The sequence below is a fragment of the Halictus rubicundus genome, chromosome 2 (genome assembly GCF_050948215.1).
Source record: "Halictus rubicundus isolate RS-2024b chromosome 2, iyHalRubi1_principal, whole genome shotgun sequence".
NCBI lineage: Eukaryota > Metazoa > Arthropoda > Insecta > Hymenoptera > Halictidae > Halictus > Halictus rubicundus.
The window spans coordinates 7760719-7778042 of record NC_135150.1 but is presented as its reverse complement, the minus strand read 5'-3'; the positions used below and the strand labels follow the sequence as shown (position 1 = coordinate 7778042).

Here is a 17324-nt window from a genome sequence, read left to right as displayed (position 1 = left end):
ATTATAATAATATTTATCATTTTTGTTGCATTTTGTACAATTTTTTGCAGCATTGCCAATCAACATAAGTACAGCGAATCCGGGATATAAGTCGCCAAAGTTTGAAATTAGTGGTCGCGGAATTATCCACACTACCGCGGGGTATACTCCGTGAGGGACCAAGAAGCTCGAAAGCCGCCGCCGCCGCCGAGGAGTGTAAACATAACACGGATCGAGTATATCGGTGTGAGACTAAGAAACCACACTAATCCAATAACAAAACTTATTTATTTTTCATTATTTTTTATTATTTTTTATTATTTTTTATGGGACTTTCACCAACATATTCGCGGCATTTTTCTAATGAAAATGAACCATTAAAGTTTCGGACGCAAAGAAGGACAGTGTATGAGAAAGAAAGAGACGCGGAGAGTCGAAGGATTCGGGAAAGATGAAAGACTGGCGTGAGCTCAGGCTTTTAAATCAAAACTTAAACTTTTTTATTATGAATTATTTTTTTACGAAACTTTCGCCAATATATTTGTGGAATTTTTCTGATTACAATGATACCAAACACAATACAATTGGGATCATATTTACACTAATTTTCCGTTAATATAATTGTAATGGAAACTAATTTTCATCGTCTGTTACACAAGCAAATATCATCAGAATTATATCATATTTGGTATCATTTCCATTCGAAAAATGTCACGAATATGTTGATGAAAGTCCCACAAAAAAATAAGGAAAAATAAAGAAGTTTTCGAGCTTCGCTGTCCTTTTCTACGTTCGACACTGCATCAAAGAATAGTGGCTTTCTAATGGACGGACGACAAGACCCGTACTGCTGACAAAAAACGCGGGTTCACTGTACTTACTTACAGGCTGTAAGTTGCTGTAAGTGTAAGTTACAGCAGAGCTTACAGTCTGTACACTTCCCTTTGCACCATCAGATTCCCCTTTCGCGATATCAGCGGCATGAGGGGATGATATATGACGTCATATTATTTCCACTACGAAGAGAATCGAGCCATATTCAACGGTAGAGGGGGAAGCATTTCGAGGGGAATACTGTTATACACCCCGTCTATGCAATAACGTTGGTGTGCAGATCTGCTGTAGGTACAAAAAAGTCACTATTTCTAGTAACTTATTGTTGGCACTGCTCGTTGCTCCGTGCTTCGTGAAAGTTTTAATATTTTAATTCCTATCTTGAGATATATTGAGCTCATTAGGTATTACTTTTATTTTATTTGCAAGTAATAGGTAAAAAGTGAATATTATAAGCAGTTAATAATGGAAAAATTACATATCGAATAGTGTTCGTTTCAATTCAGGTTCGATACATTTCGATATTTGGAACGAGAGCATTACTGCGTGAGTGGATTGGATCTAAACATATCTAAGCAAGATGGATAGGTGCTAATCTTCGGTAAATGCATCCTACTGTCAATTTTTAAAGAATTTTGTGAATTACAGCCGAATTCGTATCAAAATTCATTGGTGTTAAGTAAAAATTAAGAAAATGTTGACCGCTGCTGCAAATTCAATATCAAATAACGGAGGATCTTACGGCAATGACAGATCGTCAAGTACTGCGGATCCAGAACTCGCAACGGATCCTGCTTCTGGAGGTTTTTTTCATTCTGATTATAAAAAGTAAATATACAATTCAACATTTGTATTGTTCTAACCATCAATATTTTGTTTTTAAATGGTACTTTTACATAGATCCAATGCTTCTTTCGAGCATGACATAGTATTTACATATTTTGAAATAAGTACAAATGTTCTAAATAAAATGCTTATATTTTCCTGTCTTTATTTCATTGTTATTGAATTCCTTATATTTACTGTAATCCAGTTTTATTTAGTAAAATGAATGTGTACTATAATAAGATATGTTAACGTCTTGTATGTACCCATACACTTCTAAACTATTGTTTTTTACATTAGGCACGATGATTTGAAACAAATGTTGGATAGTAGTAAAGATGGACTTAAGTTGGAAGCCATGAAACGTATAATCGGGGTAATAATAACGTATAATATTTTCTATTACATTGATTTCATTCGAGAACAACAAATAAAATAAAATGTTTCTTACAGATGATAGCAAAAGGAAGAGATGCGTCAGAGTTATTTCCTGCTGTAGTAAAAAATGTTGTATCAAAGAACATCGAAGTCAAGAAATTAGTTTATGTTTACTTAGTCCGTTATGCAGAAGATCAGCAAGATCTTGCATTGTTATCTATATCTACATTCCAACGAGCTTTGAAAGATCCTAATCAATTAATAAGAGCCAGTGCATTAAGGGTACTTTCAAGCATACGTGTATCTATGATTGTTCCTATTGTAATGCTTGCTATTAAAGATTCAGCTAGCGATATGTCGCCGTACGTTCGTAAAACTGCAGCACATGCTATTCCTAAACTTTATTCGCTGGACTCTGAGCAGAAAGAAGAGTTAATAAGTGTTTTAGAGAAGTTGCTTTCTGATAAAACTACTCTAGTTGTGGGTTCAGCAGTGATGGCATTTGAAGAGGTTTGTCCGGAGAGGATTGATTTGATACATAAGAATTACAGAAAGCTTTGTAATTTATTAGTTGATGTCGATGAGTGGGGCCAAGTCATTATAGTCAATATGCTCACAAGATATGCGAGAACACAGTTTATTGATCCAAACATAGATGTGTGTATAATTCTTTGTAGTTACAGGAACTGAAGTATATACATGATTTATTTATATTTTTGACAATGATTTTTATAGAGCATAGAAGAAGATGAAAACCGCCCGTTTTATGATTCCGATTCTGATTCATCTAATACTAAAAAACCGAAAATTTCGTTAGACTCTGATCATCGGTTATTATTAAGAAACACAAAACCACTTTTACAAAGTAGAAATGCTTCTGTGGTAATGGCAGTATCTCAATTGTACCATCATACAGCACCACGAAGCGAAGTAATTACTGCAGCTAAAGCACTGATACGGTTATTAAGAGGGCATAGAGAAGTTCAGAGTGTAGTCCTTCACTGTATAGCTAGCATATCAATTACCAGAAAGGTAATGTAAGTACTAATATAATGTACTAAAGAAAAATCAATTATTTTCTGATCCATAAAATTCGTATAGAGCGTAATATTTAATATTTTTGTATAGGGAATGTTCGAACCTTTTCTTAAGTCATTCTTTGTAAGAACTTCAGATCCTACACATATAAAGCTTTTGAAGTTGGATATCCTGACCAACTTAACAACTGAGACTAGTATTGGAGTTATACTGAGAGAATTTCAAACGTACATCTCTAGCAGCGATAAAGAATTTGTAGGAGCTAGTATACAGGCAATTGGTAGATGTGCAAGTAACATAAAAGAAGTAACCGACACTTGCTTAAACGGACTAGTTTCACTATTGAGTAACAGGGATGGTAAATAGAAATATAATATCTACTATTTATGATCATTCACTTTGATAATTGTTTTACAGTATTTTTCATTATTTTGTGTTTTTCATACCATTTTCTTTTTCTTTATTTAGAGGCTATCGTAGCAGAAAGCGTTGTTGTTATAAAAAAGCTCTTACAAACTCAACCAAATGAACATAAGAATATCATAGCTCATATGGCCAAGTTAATGGATTTCATTACTATACCACAAGCCAGGGCATCAATATTGTGGCTTTTGGGAGAATATTCGGACAGGGTACCCAAAATAGCGCCTGATGTTCTTCGAAAAATGGCTAAGAGTTTCGTGAATGAGCAAGACATAGTGAAATTACAAATATTAAACTTAGCAGTGAAATTATGTCTGAATAATCCTGTACAGACGAAACCATTTTGTCAGTATGTTTTCCAGCTTGCGAAGTATGATCAGAATTACGACATCAGAGATAGAGCTCGTTTTTTAAAACGTTTTATTCTCGACGAAGATAATCCAGAAAAGAAACTTCCTCAACTTGCGAAAAGAATATTTTTAGCTCCAAAACCTGCACCAACTCTGACATCCAGGTTTAAAAACTCCGAATTTCAATTGGGTACATTGTCACATTATTTGGATATGCCATGTGCTGGTTACCGTCCATTACCACCTTTCCCCGATGTAGCTCCAGAACCGTCTGTTAGAGATGTTCTTGGTCATATACTTGGCAGCGATATGAGAGATGTAATGGAAGAATACTACAGAAAAGATAAGAAAGATAAGAAGGGAAAAGAAAAAGAGAAGCCCTTTTATAGTGATGAAGAAAGCATTACAGGAGATGGTAAATTCTAGAAGTATTAATGTTGTATGCATTGTGAGAGTTTTTCATCAAAATATTGTGTATATATATTTTTAGCTTTGGCCAACGAAAATGAATCTTCGGACACCTCGTCAAGTGATTCTTCTTCAGATGATAGTGAATCATCTGAATATACGTCCAGCTCGAATAAATCAGGAAATGATGACGAGAAAAAGAAATCTGCTAAAGGATCCGATGAGTCAAATAGCGAGTCTGAAAGTGAAGAATCAAATTCAGAAGAATCTTCTGAAGAGTCTGAAGAAGAGAGCGAAGAAGAGAAACATAAAGCTTTCAAACAAGATACAAAAGAAAAACCGAAAAGTAACATTGATCTCCTTCTCGATTTAGACGATGGTACGATATAATATTAAAATTAATGGAAACAAAAATCTAGATCATAATATGTGAATTTATATAATATATTGATTGTAGTTATTCCCATGACACCTGTGATGCCATTGAGTACCGGCAGTCTTCTTACTCCAATGAACTCAAACATTTCAAACGATGTGAGAGAAGTGTCGTTATCATTTATTCCAACAAAAAAGTCTGAACTGTTAAATAGTATTACAGGTCATGGTTTAAAAATTGAGTATAGGTTTACAAGATCACAGCATTTAGTAAGCGCTCATTTAGTTAGTATTGAATTAATATTTTCTAACGAAGGTGGCAGTCCTATCAAAGAGATTCATATGGGAACAAAGGTAAATGTTTGCCATATTAAAAATTTAATTCATTTATTTCTGACAAGTTGTATTAATTTTTAGAATGTACCAAAAGGCATGCTTTTACATGACTTTACACGAATACCACTGTTGGAAACCAATTCGAATTTATCCGCTACGTTGGGCATCAATTTTAATGACTCTACTCAACCTGCAAACTTTAATATTGACTATACAATTAACGAAGAAACATATTCGTGGCCAGTAATTATTAAAGCACCAATTGGAGAAATAATAAGAGCAGTACTTCTGCCAGATGATATGTTCGTTACTGAAAAAGCGAAATTAAAAGGTATGAATGAACATACAGCAAAAGTGCAATATACAGGAAATAAAAAGAATATTCCTCAAATGATTTATGAAATTGCAAATGTTGCAATGATATCCAGTACTGACGAAGAAATGAGGTTGGTGCAGGTTTACTATTCATATGAGAAATATGATTATCTATATGATCAATAATACTTAATTTCGTTTATAGATTTACCGCTCACACTGTAGCCTCGAAATCATTGGTATTAGTGACAATAAAAATTCTTGGAAGCGAGTCTTTGGAAATATGTGTAAATTGTGAGAAACTAATAATAGGTTCTATCTTGTTGAATGAATTAAAAAGCAATTTAAAATAAATGAGATATTTTATACTTACGATCATAAATAAGTAAATAAATACATAAATAAATAAATATATATATATATATATAAAATATATTTACACTTGTATAAAACGAATACAGAACTTGTATGTTAAGTCATATATATTTACATATACTTTCAGTCTCAGAAATGTATGTTTACTATTAAATATAAAAAAATCAACTATAATATGTTTGTTATAATGTTATTAAAGTTTTTATAATAAATTGAAGTTACTATTTAATAAAGGAAAGACGCCAGCCTTTTAAACTTATATAAAAAACTTTGCATAAGTATGCTATTTTGTACGCTCAATGCTAAATGGTCTTAAATATACTATTTTGTGTATTTAATACTAAGTAGTCTCTATTTATTTACAAAAATATGACAAAATACGTTGAATATGTTGAATTATCGAGAATTATCGAAAATAGTCGAAACGTATATCGATTTAGAATTTTAGCTACAGAGTATACCCTCTAGGTGGAAACGCTGTAAACACTCCTTTTAGCAGCACGGTTTACGGTAAGGAGGAATGATATCAACAGGCCTACTAATATCGAAGTAATCTCTTATTTCACTAGAAGGAAAACCATATATTTTCATAAATATTGCATATTTCGTGAACATTCTTTAAGAAGAATATTATATTTTTTTCCTAATGTTACAATTACATTAAGTTTAAAAACTTATTGTAGGAGGTTATAGTTTGACATTTCAGTATTCCCGTTAATGAATTGTCGATCTTTTCTTATAATTCTAAATTCTCACGGTATTTTGTTTCATTTTATTTAAATTTTTTAGAAGTTTCTTCATTCAAATTGTGTTTCTTATTTTGTGAAAACGTGACATAACCTGTATGAAACATGGTAAACATGCTCAATAAGAAATTATAGTAATGGAAGCCGTATACACATCTGTATATTTCCACTTAATTTAAGAAGAATATATGATCGTGATTCTCATAATTAATAGCTAATATTAATTTCATAGATGACAAAGGTTAAGGAAGATAAGGATACAAAAGTAACGTCCCAGGAGAAGAAATCTCCTTCGGACCAAAAAAGTGGAAAGAAGGGTCGCATCAAGCCAAGGAATTATGATTTAGGAAATGGTGTTTATAGATTCAGCCGTACTCGCATGTTCCATAAGAAAGCCATCTACAAGTTCATGGATAAAAAGACTCCAAAAACTGTATGTTTTGTAACAATAAATCATTCATTTGCTGTTTTCATTCATAAACATGTACTCATACAAATGTTTAATAATAGGTCAAACCCAAAAAGCCAGTAACTATTGAGAAGAAAATTAGTGGTGACAAGAATGGAGAAAAACGTATCGTATTATTGAAGAAAAGACGTGCAAACTACCCAACTGCAGATCCAGTGACTGTACACCATTCTAAAAAATGTTTCCGTGATCATCAACGTTATCTGAGGCCAACTTTGAAACCAGGAACAATTTGCATCTTGCTTGCCGGTGCTCATAAAGGAAAACGAGTTATTTTCTTGAAACAACTCAAGAGTGGCTTACTCCTTGTTACTGGTAGGTCTAATATATAATATTATATTTAAATTTAAATAGAAACTGTTCTATAATATTAAATTGTATGTTTTGTGAAACAGGCCCATTCCTGATTAACGGTTGCCCACTTAGAAGAGTTAGTCAGAACTACGTGATTGCCACATCTACTTGTGTTAACATTTCGGGTTTGAAGGTCCCAGACCATGTTAATGATGATTACTTCAAGAGGAAACGCGAGAAACGAGCAAAGAAGGAAGAAGGTGATATTTTCACCAAGAAAAAGGATAAATATAAAGCAAGTGAACAGAGGAGAACTGACCAGAAAGCAGTCGATAAATTTATTATTTCTGCCATCAAGAGAAACAAAGAAAAGAAATTGTTGTTTACTTATTTGTCTGCTATGTTTGGCTTGAGAAGCAGCCAATACCCACACAGGCTAAAGTTCTAATCTTTTATGATTTGAATACAAATACACAATAACTATTGAAATTATTGAGTATACTTCTTACTTATTACCTTATCTTACTGTAGTATATGTACTTATAAATTACCACTTATTTTCTGATTATCTTGAGACGATATAAACCACATACTGCGAAACTACTAAGTTAAAAAAAAATTTAATTCGGTAGCTAATGACTTTGAAAATAAGGAAAATTTAAACATTGATTATATATACTATATTATTTATTATTTCATTATACATATATATTTCAACATTATAAACAATTTTTCGACAACACCTTTTTACGACTGTATACTAAACCGGAGTGTAGTATAAAAGAATGTATAAAGTAATGTTCTTTGCAGATCATATCTAGTTGTTTACATAAATCTAGGAAATAGTATATATTGTTATTTTCAATAAGGGTTATACAAATTCTGAATCTTCATTACTCAACATTATATCCATTTCACTATCAAAATATATAATAAAACATCCCAAACATTTAGCATTCTCAATATACTAAAATACTTGATAATATCGATGTGCCCCTCTTCCCGCTGTAACTCACATCATGTCATTTTACGCCTGAATTTATTTCGAGTCAATCCCTTCATGCGAGCCGCTCGCTTCGGTGCGAGTAGCTCGCATCGTGATCAGGCGGAGTAAACTCCAGTAAACTCATATTCTCTCTGCTCTTATGTATCACCAGAGAGGATACCTCTCTGCTATCACCTTGGACCGGTTAGACTTTCTAAGGAGTTATCTCAGATTGCACCACGATCACAGCACATCACGTAATTAAACGTGATTGGACGTGACTGATGTTCTAATCTTTGGTACTATTGGACGCTACTATTACCGCCAAAATCACTGCTGCATGAATAATCGTGTGCCTTGACCATTTTTGCAGACTGCAATACTTTTGGATACTTCAACGGACTTCAACTCATCCAAGATCTTCTTCATATTGTTTTAATAATAAAAAAATTTAATTGCGTTGAAAATTTGATTAATAAGCCCACGAAATATTAAAAAAAAGAAGTTTGCTCAGTGTCAAATTCATTTTAGAAATAATTTTTCGAAATTAAGCGACACTCGGTGAACTTATCTTTGAGCTTATTTTTGGAATTCGACTTTGTGCATAAATTATAAAATTTGTTTAAGTTTGTTTTTAGGATAGTAGGATAGTGAGGTACAGAGAAGTGCAGCAGCAAGTATAAAAAGTGTACAAAATAAGTGGATAAAGACATATAAGTGCATAAGACACATAAGTGCAGACAGTTTATATAGACCTTATAAGATACAAACAATTGTTGCGAACATTTGGACATTAGTACAAAATGGTGAGAGCTTGTGCAGTGCCACAGTGTTCATCGGGTGTGATTATCCCGGCATACCACTTTCCCAAAGATGTCAAACGATCGGAATCTTGGGCTAATGAAATTCAGTGTTCTGTAGTACTTAAACTGACAAGCACTGAAAGGCGCAAGTACAGGGTATGTTACAAACATTTTGGAGAAGATTCATTTCTGCATTCTACTCAACGAAGGAGATTGACACATGATGCTATTCAAACTTTGCATTTGCCAGTGCTAAGTGAGAAGAAAGAATATGCATCTGGAAATATAGAAGCAGAAGAATATCCAGCCTCTGCTACACCACTGGAAAGTCAAGAAAGTAATGATTTCTAATGAAGAAATAACTTAAACACAATGAATGAACACAATGAAGCTGGTCCAAGTAGTTCATTAATATCAGTACAGTTAGAACAGTGTTCAACTCCACAGAATAGCACTGTATGTACACATTATTAAGTTTTTCGTATAATTTAAAAAATATAATATTGTGAATCAATGCAATCATTTTGTACTTGTACATTTTATGACCTGCCGTATTTAATTAAAGGAATAAGGAACAACTTATTAAATAAGGATCTGGAAATAAATGTGACACTAGGAAGAAAAGAATGTGAAAGGCAATTTGCATCATGGAAACCAATCGAACAGTTGTATAACATGGACATCTCTGGCTACGTGGTACGCACTATGATGAAGAAACTCACAAATGATCATGTGGTACTTCAAAGAATTAAAAAAGTGAAAATGAAGTATTCATCACAAGACTTCAGCAAAATAGTGGCATCACATATAGGATTCCTTAGCAGCCACCAATGTAAGTAAAAGTTATATTTCACTATAAGAATAGTAAGGACGTTCTGTTATGCTTGCATAACTGATAAAATATTCCTTACTATACACGTTGTAGAAACAGACTATGGCCTATTAAAAATATCGAACGAAAAAGGCCTCACGACAGCGGAAGTCCTTATCTTTTTCAACAAAGTAGTCCATCAAGTCTCAAAAATGCCAGTGTCTGGAACACTATGCCTGAAGAATTGGATGAAGACTATCTACGCATTTCAAATTCTATGGAAATTTTTGAAAACACAGGGATTTGAAAATTTCAAGACAAGATTGATTCACCAAGATTCCTTGGAAAATTTTTTTGGATGCATACGATCTGTGGGGCATCAGAACGTACATCCCATTCCGTATGGCTTCCAGATGGCATATAAAATCATGCTCATCAATAATATTATCACCAGCCAAAGTGTTGGCTCCAATTGAGAAGATGTCTGCAGTGGACACTTTCTGTTTACATTTGCGACGAAACGGCGAAATTCGCGTTCCGTCGCGAGCTCGCACAAATGACCCAAGTACGAGCCAATCCGCAACAGTCCCGAGCGCGAACCAATCAGAGCACGCCGCCGCTTCGCGAACATTTCGCGAGGCGGCGCGCTCTTCGTAGTCCTGTAGGTTTAAGGGTCCCGCAGATAAATGCGGAACCAAGATGCAGCCTACTCTGCACAGAACCGCTGGGAGACCTTTTATCGATAGTGATAAACTCGCGTATGTAACAGAACAACTTTATTCGACTTCACTTCGAGAGCGTAGGATCGAGACGTCTGTCTCGATCGAGAGTCCGGCGGCGAGAGAGTACATTAGGCGGTTCTCTCGCCTGCATTGCCCGAGGTTGAGAGTGCCAACCTCGTCGGAGCATATTCTCTAGGCGCGTGCCTAGGGGAATGGCGCGGCAGCGCCAATATCCCTACAGTCCGCGCCTTCCCTATAAATATCGGGACAAACCGCGACCAGCTCGGAGTTGGCTGGGAGCTGCTCACCGGGAATCATCCCAAGCTCCTGACCACTCGCAGCCGCGTGTGAACACGCATACTACGGCTTCTTCCGTGTGTGTGTGCGAGCACGCTGGTGCCAGGTGGAACGCGTACTACGGCTTCTTCCGTGTGCGTGCGAAACCAGTACCGCGAGGAAGTCTCGAGCGAGCAGTCGGACGGGAGCAGTGTCTCTAGGCACTACTGCTCGTCGCGCGCTCCGGCTCTCTTCCCTCTACCCGATTCCTTTCCATCGATCCTGCGAAATTCGCTCACCGGCCCGCGACCAGGCGTGGCGTCACATTCGTGGCAGTCCTCGTCGGATCGCAGCCGCGTTCGGAGCTCGTCCTGTACGAGTGACGACGCTGGTGACGGGAGCTCGTTCTCTGGGAACGTCCGGGTGCGAGCGACCCCCACCGCGATCTGACTGGGGGCGACGGGTGGGGCGTCCCGTCGGTCCGGAGTCGGAGTGGATTCGCGGCCACCGTGCGCTCGGCCATCAGCGAGGAAACACCAGTTCACTATTATCTCGCCGAGCCGCGGTGGTTCCCACCGACCAGCCGTAGATCCGGAATCCCGGGAATCCACCGAATCGGAGAAACGCCGTATTCCGATACCGCTCCGTATTCCCGTCGTAAGAGCGAATCCTGATCGCTCCGCGTTTCCGCCGTAAAATAGCGAGTCCCGATCGCTCCGTATTTCCGTCGTAAGAGCGAGTCCCGAATGCTCCGCGTTCCCGCCGTAACAGCGAATCCTGATCGCTCCGCGTTTCCGCCGTAAAATAGCGAGTCCCGATCGCTCCGTATTTCCGTCGTAAGAGCGAATCCTACTCGCTCCGCGTTCCGCCGTTACTTTCCGCGTGTATTAGATTTAAGGTAAACTAGTATTATAATAACGTGTCGCCTCCTCGCGCTGATTGCAGCCAGTCGTCTCAATCCGGGGCGAACCGCCGCCGGCAATAGAACGTATCTGTACTTAAAACAGCCTCCGTTTATTTCACCTGCTGTCCTCTCCGCCGACCCTGGCCGCTGAGCAAATCCAGGAGTTGACGGAACGAACCTTCCTTTCGCGGTTAAACGCTCGCGTAGGAAAACGCAACCGTTACATGGCGCCCGAACAGGGACTGGCTGTATTTTTGCATTAGGAAGCGACACTTAAACTGCGCGTTCCCGTTCGACGTAAAGTTAGTACTTCGCGTTTCCGTATTTCCTTCTCTCCGGCCGAATCAAACTACGCTGCTCGCCTGGTCCGGCAGTAACCGCCGCGCCGCGATCCCTTATCATTTTTAGGAGAAAGCCTCGCGCCGTCCGGAAGATTAGTACACCCACGACCGAGGCATGGGAGTCTCGTGGATCTACCGGCTCACCAAGGAGCAATTGAAGCAGGAGCTCCGCGAACTTGGAAGCGGCACCGGAGGCACCGTGGTCCAGCTGAGGCAGAGACTGGTGGCACACGTCCGCCGGAATCCCGAAGCCTATCCGGACAAACCCGAAGACGAGCCCGGATATAAGGAAGAGGTCGATCGGACCCGAGACCTGGAAGGGTTCCACAACGATCTGGTCAGCGGGCTCGATGGGGATAACGCATCGACTCCCCTTCGTCCGGTCATCCCGCCGGCCCACGAATCGGCCTTGCCGATTACGCAAGTCCTCGACCACATGAGGAAGTGGAATTGCCATTTCGACGGGCGAGACCCGTACGCATTTTTGGAACGCGTACGAGAATTACAAGGCACGTACCGCCTTACCGACCAACAGCTGCTGCAGGGCTTCCCCGAGCTCCTCCGAGGGGATGCGCAGCTTTGGTACCGTGACCTGGCCTCCACGATCTCGACATGGGAAGAACTGGAGAACCAGCTCCGGCGGTATTTCCTACCGCCGAGAGAGCTCCGCAACCTGGACCGGCAAATCGCCGAGAGACAGCAGGACGCTGCTGAGCCGATCCGGAGCTATGTCACGGCCTTGATGACCCTCATCCGCCGTCGTGGAGGGTACACCTGCGAGCGTAAGCTCGACGCCCTGTATTTCAATATGCGCCCAGGGCTCCGACTGCACATTCGGCACAGCGAAATTACCGACACCGCGCACTTGATACAGCGGGTCGAAGAGATCGAGGAAGACCTCCGCCTCGCCTCACATAACCCCCGCACCGCACCTGCTCCGCGTGAGCCAACCCGACGAACCGCCTTTGCAGTCGCCGGCCCATATCGCCGCCGAACACACTGCTGGCGGTGCAAGCAACCAGGGCACCGCCGTTTCAACTGCACGAACACTGCCGTACGTTTCTGCTCGTTTTGCGAGCAGGACAACGTCTTCACCAGAGACTGTCCATGCCGCACTGGGCCTAGCCGTTCGAGGAGACGAACCGCGGGCCGGACCCCCGACAACCGGATTTACACCATACTCGCTGTCGGGAACCACTACGCTCGAGCCCTCCTCGACACAGGCTCGGCGTGCTCGTTCGTCAACACGGCTATGGCCAGGAAATGCCTCCGCGTAGGGTGGCAGGCTTGGCGCGAAGACACTACCGCCTCCATGGCCGACGGAACCGAGGTCGGTCTGACCCGGAGCGTGGAAGGGACAGCAGTCATCGGCGACAGGCCTATGACCCACCGATACTACGTCCTGGACGGGTTAGACCACGAAATACTACTGGGTATGGATATCCTGAAGAAATCCCGGCTGCAGCTACACCTCGGACGCCGCCGAGTACATCCAGAAGAAACCCGGCCAACACGGGACACCGAGCTGCTAGGAAAACACACCGGTCCGTCGGTGGAGTCTCACCCCCGGGGACCCGACGAGGCCACGCCACTAGTTCAGGCCCCAGGCCGTTCCACCGGTGCCGCCCGTCCGTCGCCAGGCCCTCCCCCTGAGCCCGCGGCCCCAGCCACCCACCGGGAGAGTACGAGGGAGAAACATCGCCCCATCGCTGCTCCAGGGGGCGACCCCCGTGCGTACCGCCACGCTGGGACCACCCGCAGGGATCAAGGACACCTCAAATCGTGGTCCACCAGCCCCGTATTGTCATAAGCCGGCCCGCAAGGTCCTCCGAGGGCCCGCGCTCCTCACACCGACCGACCAGGTCAACCCGGGAGGCCAGCACCGCCGCCTCGCCGGGAGGTTACAACCACCGCCGTTACCCGTGCCGCCGCCTACCGTACCGGGCCCAGCACCAGTTACGCCGCCGCCAGCATCTCCGTCACCGTCAGCACCGCCGCCAGCACCGCAACCGACGACACCGCCTCCCCCTGCAAACCGGGAGCCCATACCGCTGGAAAGCAGCATGGCCAGCCGGCCACACCGGCTGAATCACCTCCCGGACGGCACTCCGCTGTGGTGCCCGGTAGGGATCACCAGGTACCGGGTGACACACGACGGGTGGCGCCGCAGCCTCCGGCTCGACCAGCGAACCAGAGAAATCCGGCACGTCGGAGCCCAGCGACCACATGTAAGGCCTATTGTAATAATGTCGCTGATTTTTCCGTTTGTACCATGTACGCGCCCACTTTTCGCGAACCGTACCGCTCCGCTCTCCGAAGAAAGGGGGGGGGGGGGATGCGACGAAACGGCGAAATTCGCGTTCCGTCGCGAGCTCGCACAAATGACCCAAGTGCGAGCCAATCCGCAACAGTCCCGAGCGCGAACCAATCAGAGCACGCCGCCGCTTCGCGAACATTTCGCGAGGCGGCGCGCTCTTCGTAGTCCGCGCCTTCCCTATAAATAGCGGGACAAACCGCGACCAACTCGGAGTTGGCTGGGAGCTGCTCACCGGAAATCATCCCAAGCTCCTGACCACTCGCAGCCGCGTGTGAACACGCATACTACGGCTTCTTCCGTGTGTGTGTGCGAGCACGCTGGTGCCAGGTGGAACGCGTACTACGGCTTCTTCCGTGTGCGTGCGAAACCAGTACCGCGAGGAAGTCTCGAGCGGGCAGTCGGACGGGAGCAGTGTCTCTAGGCACTACTGCTCGTCGCGCGCTCCGGCTCTCTTCCCTCTACCCGATTCCTTTCCATCGATCCTGCGAAATTCGCTCACCGGCCCGCGACCAGGCGTGGCGTCACATTCGTGGCAGTCCTCGTCGGATCGCAGCCGCGTTCGGAGCTCGTCCTGTACGAGTGACGACGCTGGTGACGGGAGCTCGTTCTCTGGGAACGTCCGGGTGCGAGCGACCCCCACCGCGATCTGACTGGGGGCGACGGGTGGGGCGTCCCGTCGGTCCGGAGTCGGAGTGGATTCGCGGCCACCGTGCGCTCGGCCATCAGCGAGGAAACACCAGTTCACTATTATCTCGCCGAGCCGCGGTGGTTCCCACCGACCAGCCGTAGATCCGGAATCCCGGGAATCCACCGAATCGGAGAAACGCCGTATTCCGATACCGCTCCGTATTCCCGTCGTAAGAGCGAATCCTGATCGCTCCGCGTTTCCGCCGTAAAATAGCGAGTCCCGATCGCTCCGTATTTCCGTCGTAAGAGCGAGTCCCGAATGCTCCGCGTTCCCGCCGTAACAGCGAATCCTGATCGCTCCGCGTTTCCGCCGTAAAATAGCGAGTCCCGATCGCTCCGTATTTCCGTCGTAAGAGCGAATCCTACTCGCTCCGCGTTCCGCCGTTACTTTCCGCGTGTATTAGATTTAAGGTAAACTAGTATTATAATAACGTGTCGCCTCCTCGCGCTGATTGCAGCCAGTCGTCTCAATCCGGGGCGAACCGCCGCCGGCAATAAAACGTATCTTTACTTAAAACAGCCTCCGTTTATTTCACATGCTGTCCTCTCCGCCGACCCTGGCCGCTGAGCAAATCCAGGAGAGGACAGAACGAACCTCCCTTTCGCGGTTAAACGCCTGCGTAGGAAAACGCAACCGTTACACATTGAAGAAGCTTTTAACAGAAGAAGAAGAAGAAAAAATATAATAAGAAAAAATACTGAAAATATAGCACAGGAAGAATATGAGGAAATTAATAACTATGCAATTCTGAAAAAGATAATTTGTGTTAGTCCATACAAAGAATGTCAAGTGCGAAACATCTTTTTGCACATTTAAGGAAGATGCATAAACACAAAATGTATTGAAAAAATGGATATTTTACTGCACAAAATCATGTTTATTTCAGAAGTAAACTCCAAGAATACATGGAGAAAATGTTGCATGAGGAAATAAACTTTTCATTTATTACATGTAAGCAGCATACACAACAGTTAAGAAAAATTATACTGACTGTGAAAATTTCATATTTTATTGGCAAGTGGTGCACCACGGTCAATAACATTCTATGTGGGAAGGGCGTTAGAAGACGACGAGACGCAGTACTTCAGCATGCATTATTAAAACATGAAGACAAAGAAGAAGACAAGAAGACCAAGAATCGACGAAGTATTACTATATTATTATTATTATTATGTATTATTATTATATCATAATTATGTATTACATTACTATTATATTATAATTATGTATTATTATTATTATTATTATTATTATTATTCTGTACTATATTATTCTTACTATTATACAGTGTTATTATTATGTATCACACTGTCCAACAAAATAAAATTTATTTCGTGTTTTGCAGTACCTATTGGGTGATTCTTATAGACCTTGTCATTCTAAAACCAAATCCGAAAGCAGAATTGCTCTATCACGCAACGTTTTCGAAAAATATTGGTTTTTGTAAAAAATGCATGATTTTGATAAAAAATGACGTGGTGCGCAAACACTAAACATGCGAGAAAGTTCAGCTTTGAGTCAAAAGATAGAGGGGGCTCTCCCCTACATATCCATATAGCCAATTATATTTTTATGTACTTCCTAATAGTTGTAAATGGTTGTTAAAGTTTGAAAAAGAGCCGACGCGGGTACTTTATACGCTCTATTTTTGTATTTATGTGAAAAATCCTTTACCTAGGAGGAATTTACTATACAGGAATGCATTCTACAGACATTTCTGGTAAAGGAACCATTCACGAAAAGTATTTGGTTCCCTTAGTATATGAGCAGGTTAAGGAAATATTCATTGATAGCTTGTGCGCGACGCGTTCGCGCCAGACGGCCATTGCAGCCTTTTCTCGACTCGCCAGGGCCGTCGCTATGCGTAGTTGGTCGACGTTGATACCACTCAAATATGTCTTTGCTTACTATGCTTAATTACATACATTTTTTTTTGTCTTTTTGGGTGTCAATCATTACACAAAATTATAAAAATACGAGTTATTTCGTATAACTTATTTCTGGTGTCAAAAAATTTAAAAATGTGTCCGCCTTGCTTGACGCTTGTTTCTGGTATCCCGATTTTCAATAATAAGTGTCCAACAGTAATCAGCAAGCATCGCACATAAGTCTTTTCCTTGGTAACGTTTTTCCATTGTTAAAATATCTGAGCTGCAATGCAGCCCATAAAAATTAGAAGAACGGTGAAATAAAGGGTAAACTAGAATGTTTTCGTGTAAAATTATTTAAAAATAGTTCTAATATGCTTTTAAAGTCATCTAGTAAAAATCCTATGGTGCGGAGGTGGAAAAAATATTTATTCATGAAAGAAAATTTTTTTTGATCAATAATA

General features: G+C 41.6%; 3 protein-coding genes across 6 annotated transcripts; all 3 read left to right on the top strand.

Moving 5' to 3' along the window:
- The first annotated feature begins 1127 nt into the window (after positions 1–1127).
- Positions 1128–5866, top strand: Rb (adaptor related protein complex 3 subunit ruby). 3 transcript variants are annotated; one of them, XM_076804669.1, is made up of 11 exons: positions 1128–1359; positions 1462–1641; positions 1939–2014; positions 2092–2673; positions 2752–3048; positions 3145–3412; positions 3523–4242; positions 4318–4614; positions 4693–4964; positions 5028–5392; positions 5467–5866. In XM_076804669.1, exons 2-11 carry the CDS (start codon positions 1508–1510, stop codon positions 5612–5614), a joined length of 3159 nt encoding a protein of 1052 aa, XP_076660784.1. In that variant the 5' UTR covers positions 1128–1359; positions 1462–1507; the 3' UTR covers positions 5615–5866. The 3 variants fall into 3 exon arrangements, with proteins under 3 accessions (XP_076660784.1, XP_076660792.1, XP_076660790.1); XM_076804677.1 differs by having other exon boundaries at positions 1128–1401; XM_076804675.1 differs by having other exon boundaries at positions 1152–1248; positions 1320–1641.
- Positions 5867–6080: 214 nt separating this feature from the next.
- Positions 6081–7635, top strand: Rpl6 (ribosomal protein L6). 2 transcript variants are annotated; one of them, XM_076804665.1, is made up of 4 exons: positions 6081–6146; positions 6615–6815; positions 6893–7166; positions 7247–7635. In XM_076804665.1, exons 2-4 carry the CDS (start codon positions 6615–6617, stop codon positions 7591–7593), a joined length of 822 nt encoding a protein of 273 aa, XP_076660780.1. In that variant the 5' UTR covers positions 6081–6146; the 3' UTR covers positions 7594–7635. The 2 variants fall into 2 exon arrangements, with proteins under 2 accessions (XP_076660780.1, XP_076660779.1); XM_076804664.1 differs by having other exon boundaries at positions 6081–6185.
- Positions 7636–8342: 707 nt separating this feature from the next.
- LOC143362502 (uncharacterized) lies at positions 8343–9439 on the top strand. The gene has a single exon (XM_076802731.1). The coding sequence runs from the start codon at positions 8934–8936 to the stop codon at positions 9282–9284; it is 351 nt and encodes a 116-aa protein (XP_076658846.1). The 5' UTR covers positions 8343–8933; the 3' UTR covers positions 9285–9439.
- Positions 9440–17324: the final 7885 nt, after the last annotated feature.

Bases quoted from the DNA above. Each gene is read 5' to 3' on its own strand.
- Rb (XM_076804669.1), top strand. From the start codon at position 1,508: ATGTTGACCGCTGCTGCAAATTCAATATCAAATAACGGAGGATCTTAC. The intron at 1,642-1,938 runs GTAAATATACAA...TTTTTACATTAG, and splicing joins TTTCATTCTGATTATAAAAA to GCACGATGATTTGAAACAAA. The intron at 4,965-5,027 runs GTAAATGTTTGC...ATTAATTTTTAG, and splicing joins AGATTCATATGGGAACAAAG to AATGTACCAAAAGGCATGCT.
- Rpl6 (XM_076804665.1), top strand. From the start codon at position 6,615: ATGACAAAGGTTAAGGAAGATAAGGATACAAAAGTAACGTCCCAGGAG. The intron at 6,816-6,892 runs GTATGTTTTGTA...GTTTAATAATAG, and splicing joins ATAAAAAGACTCCAAAAACT to GTCAAACCCAAAAAGCCAGT. The intron at 7,167-7,246 runs GTAGGTCTAATA...TTTGTGAAACAG, and splicing joins TGGCTTACTCCTTGTTACTG to GCCCATTCCTGATTAACGGT.
- LOC143362502 (XM_076802731.1), top strand. From the start codon at position 8,934: ATGGTGAGAGCTTGTGCAGTGCCACAGTGTTCATCGGGTGTGATTATC.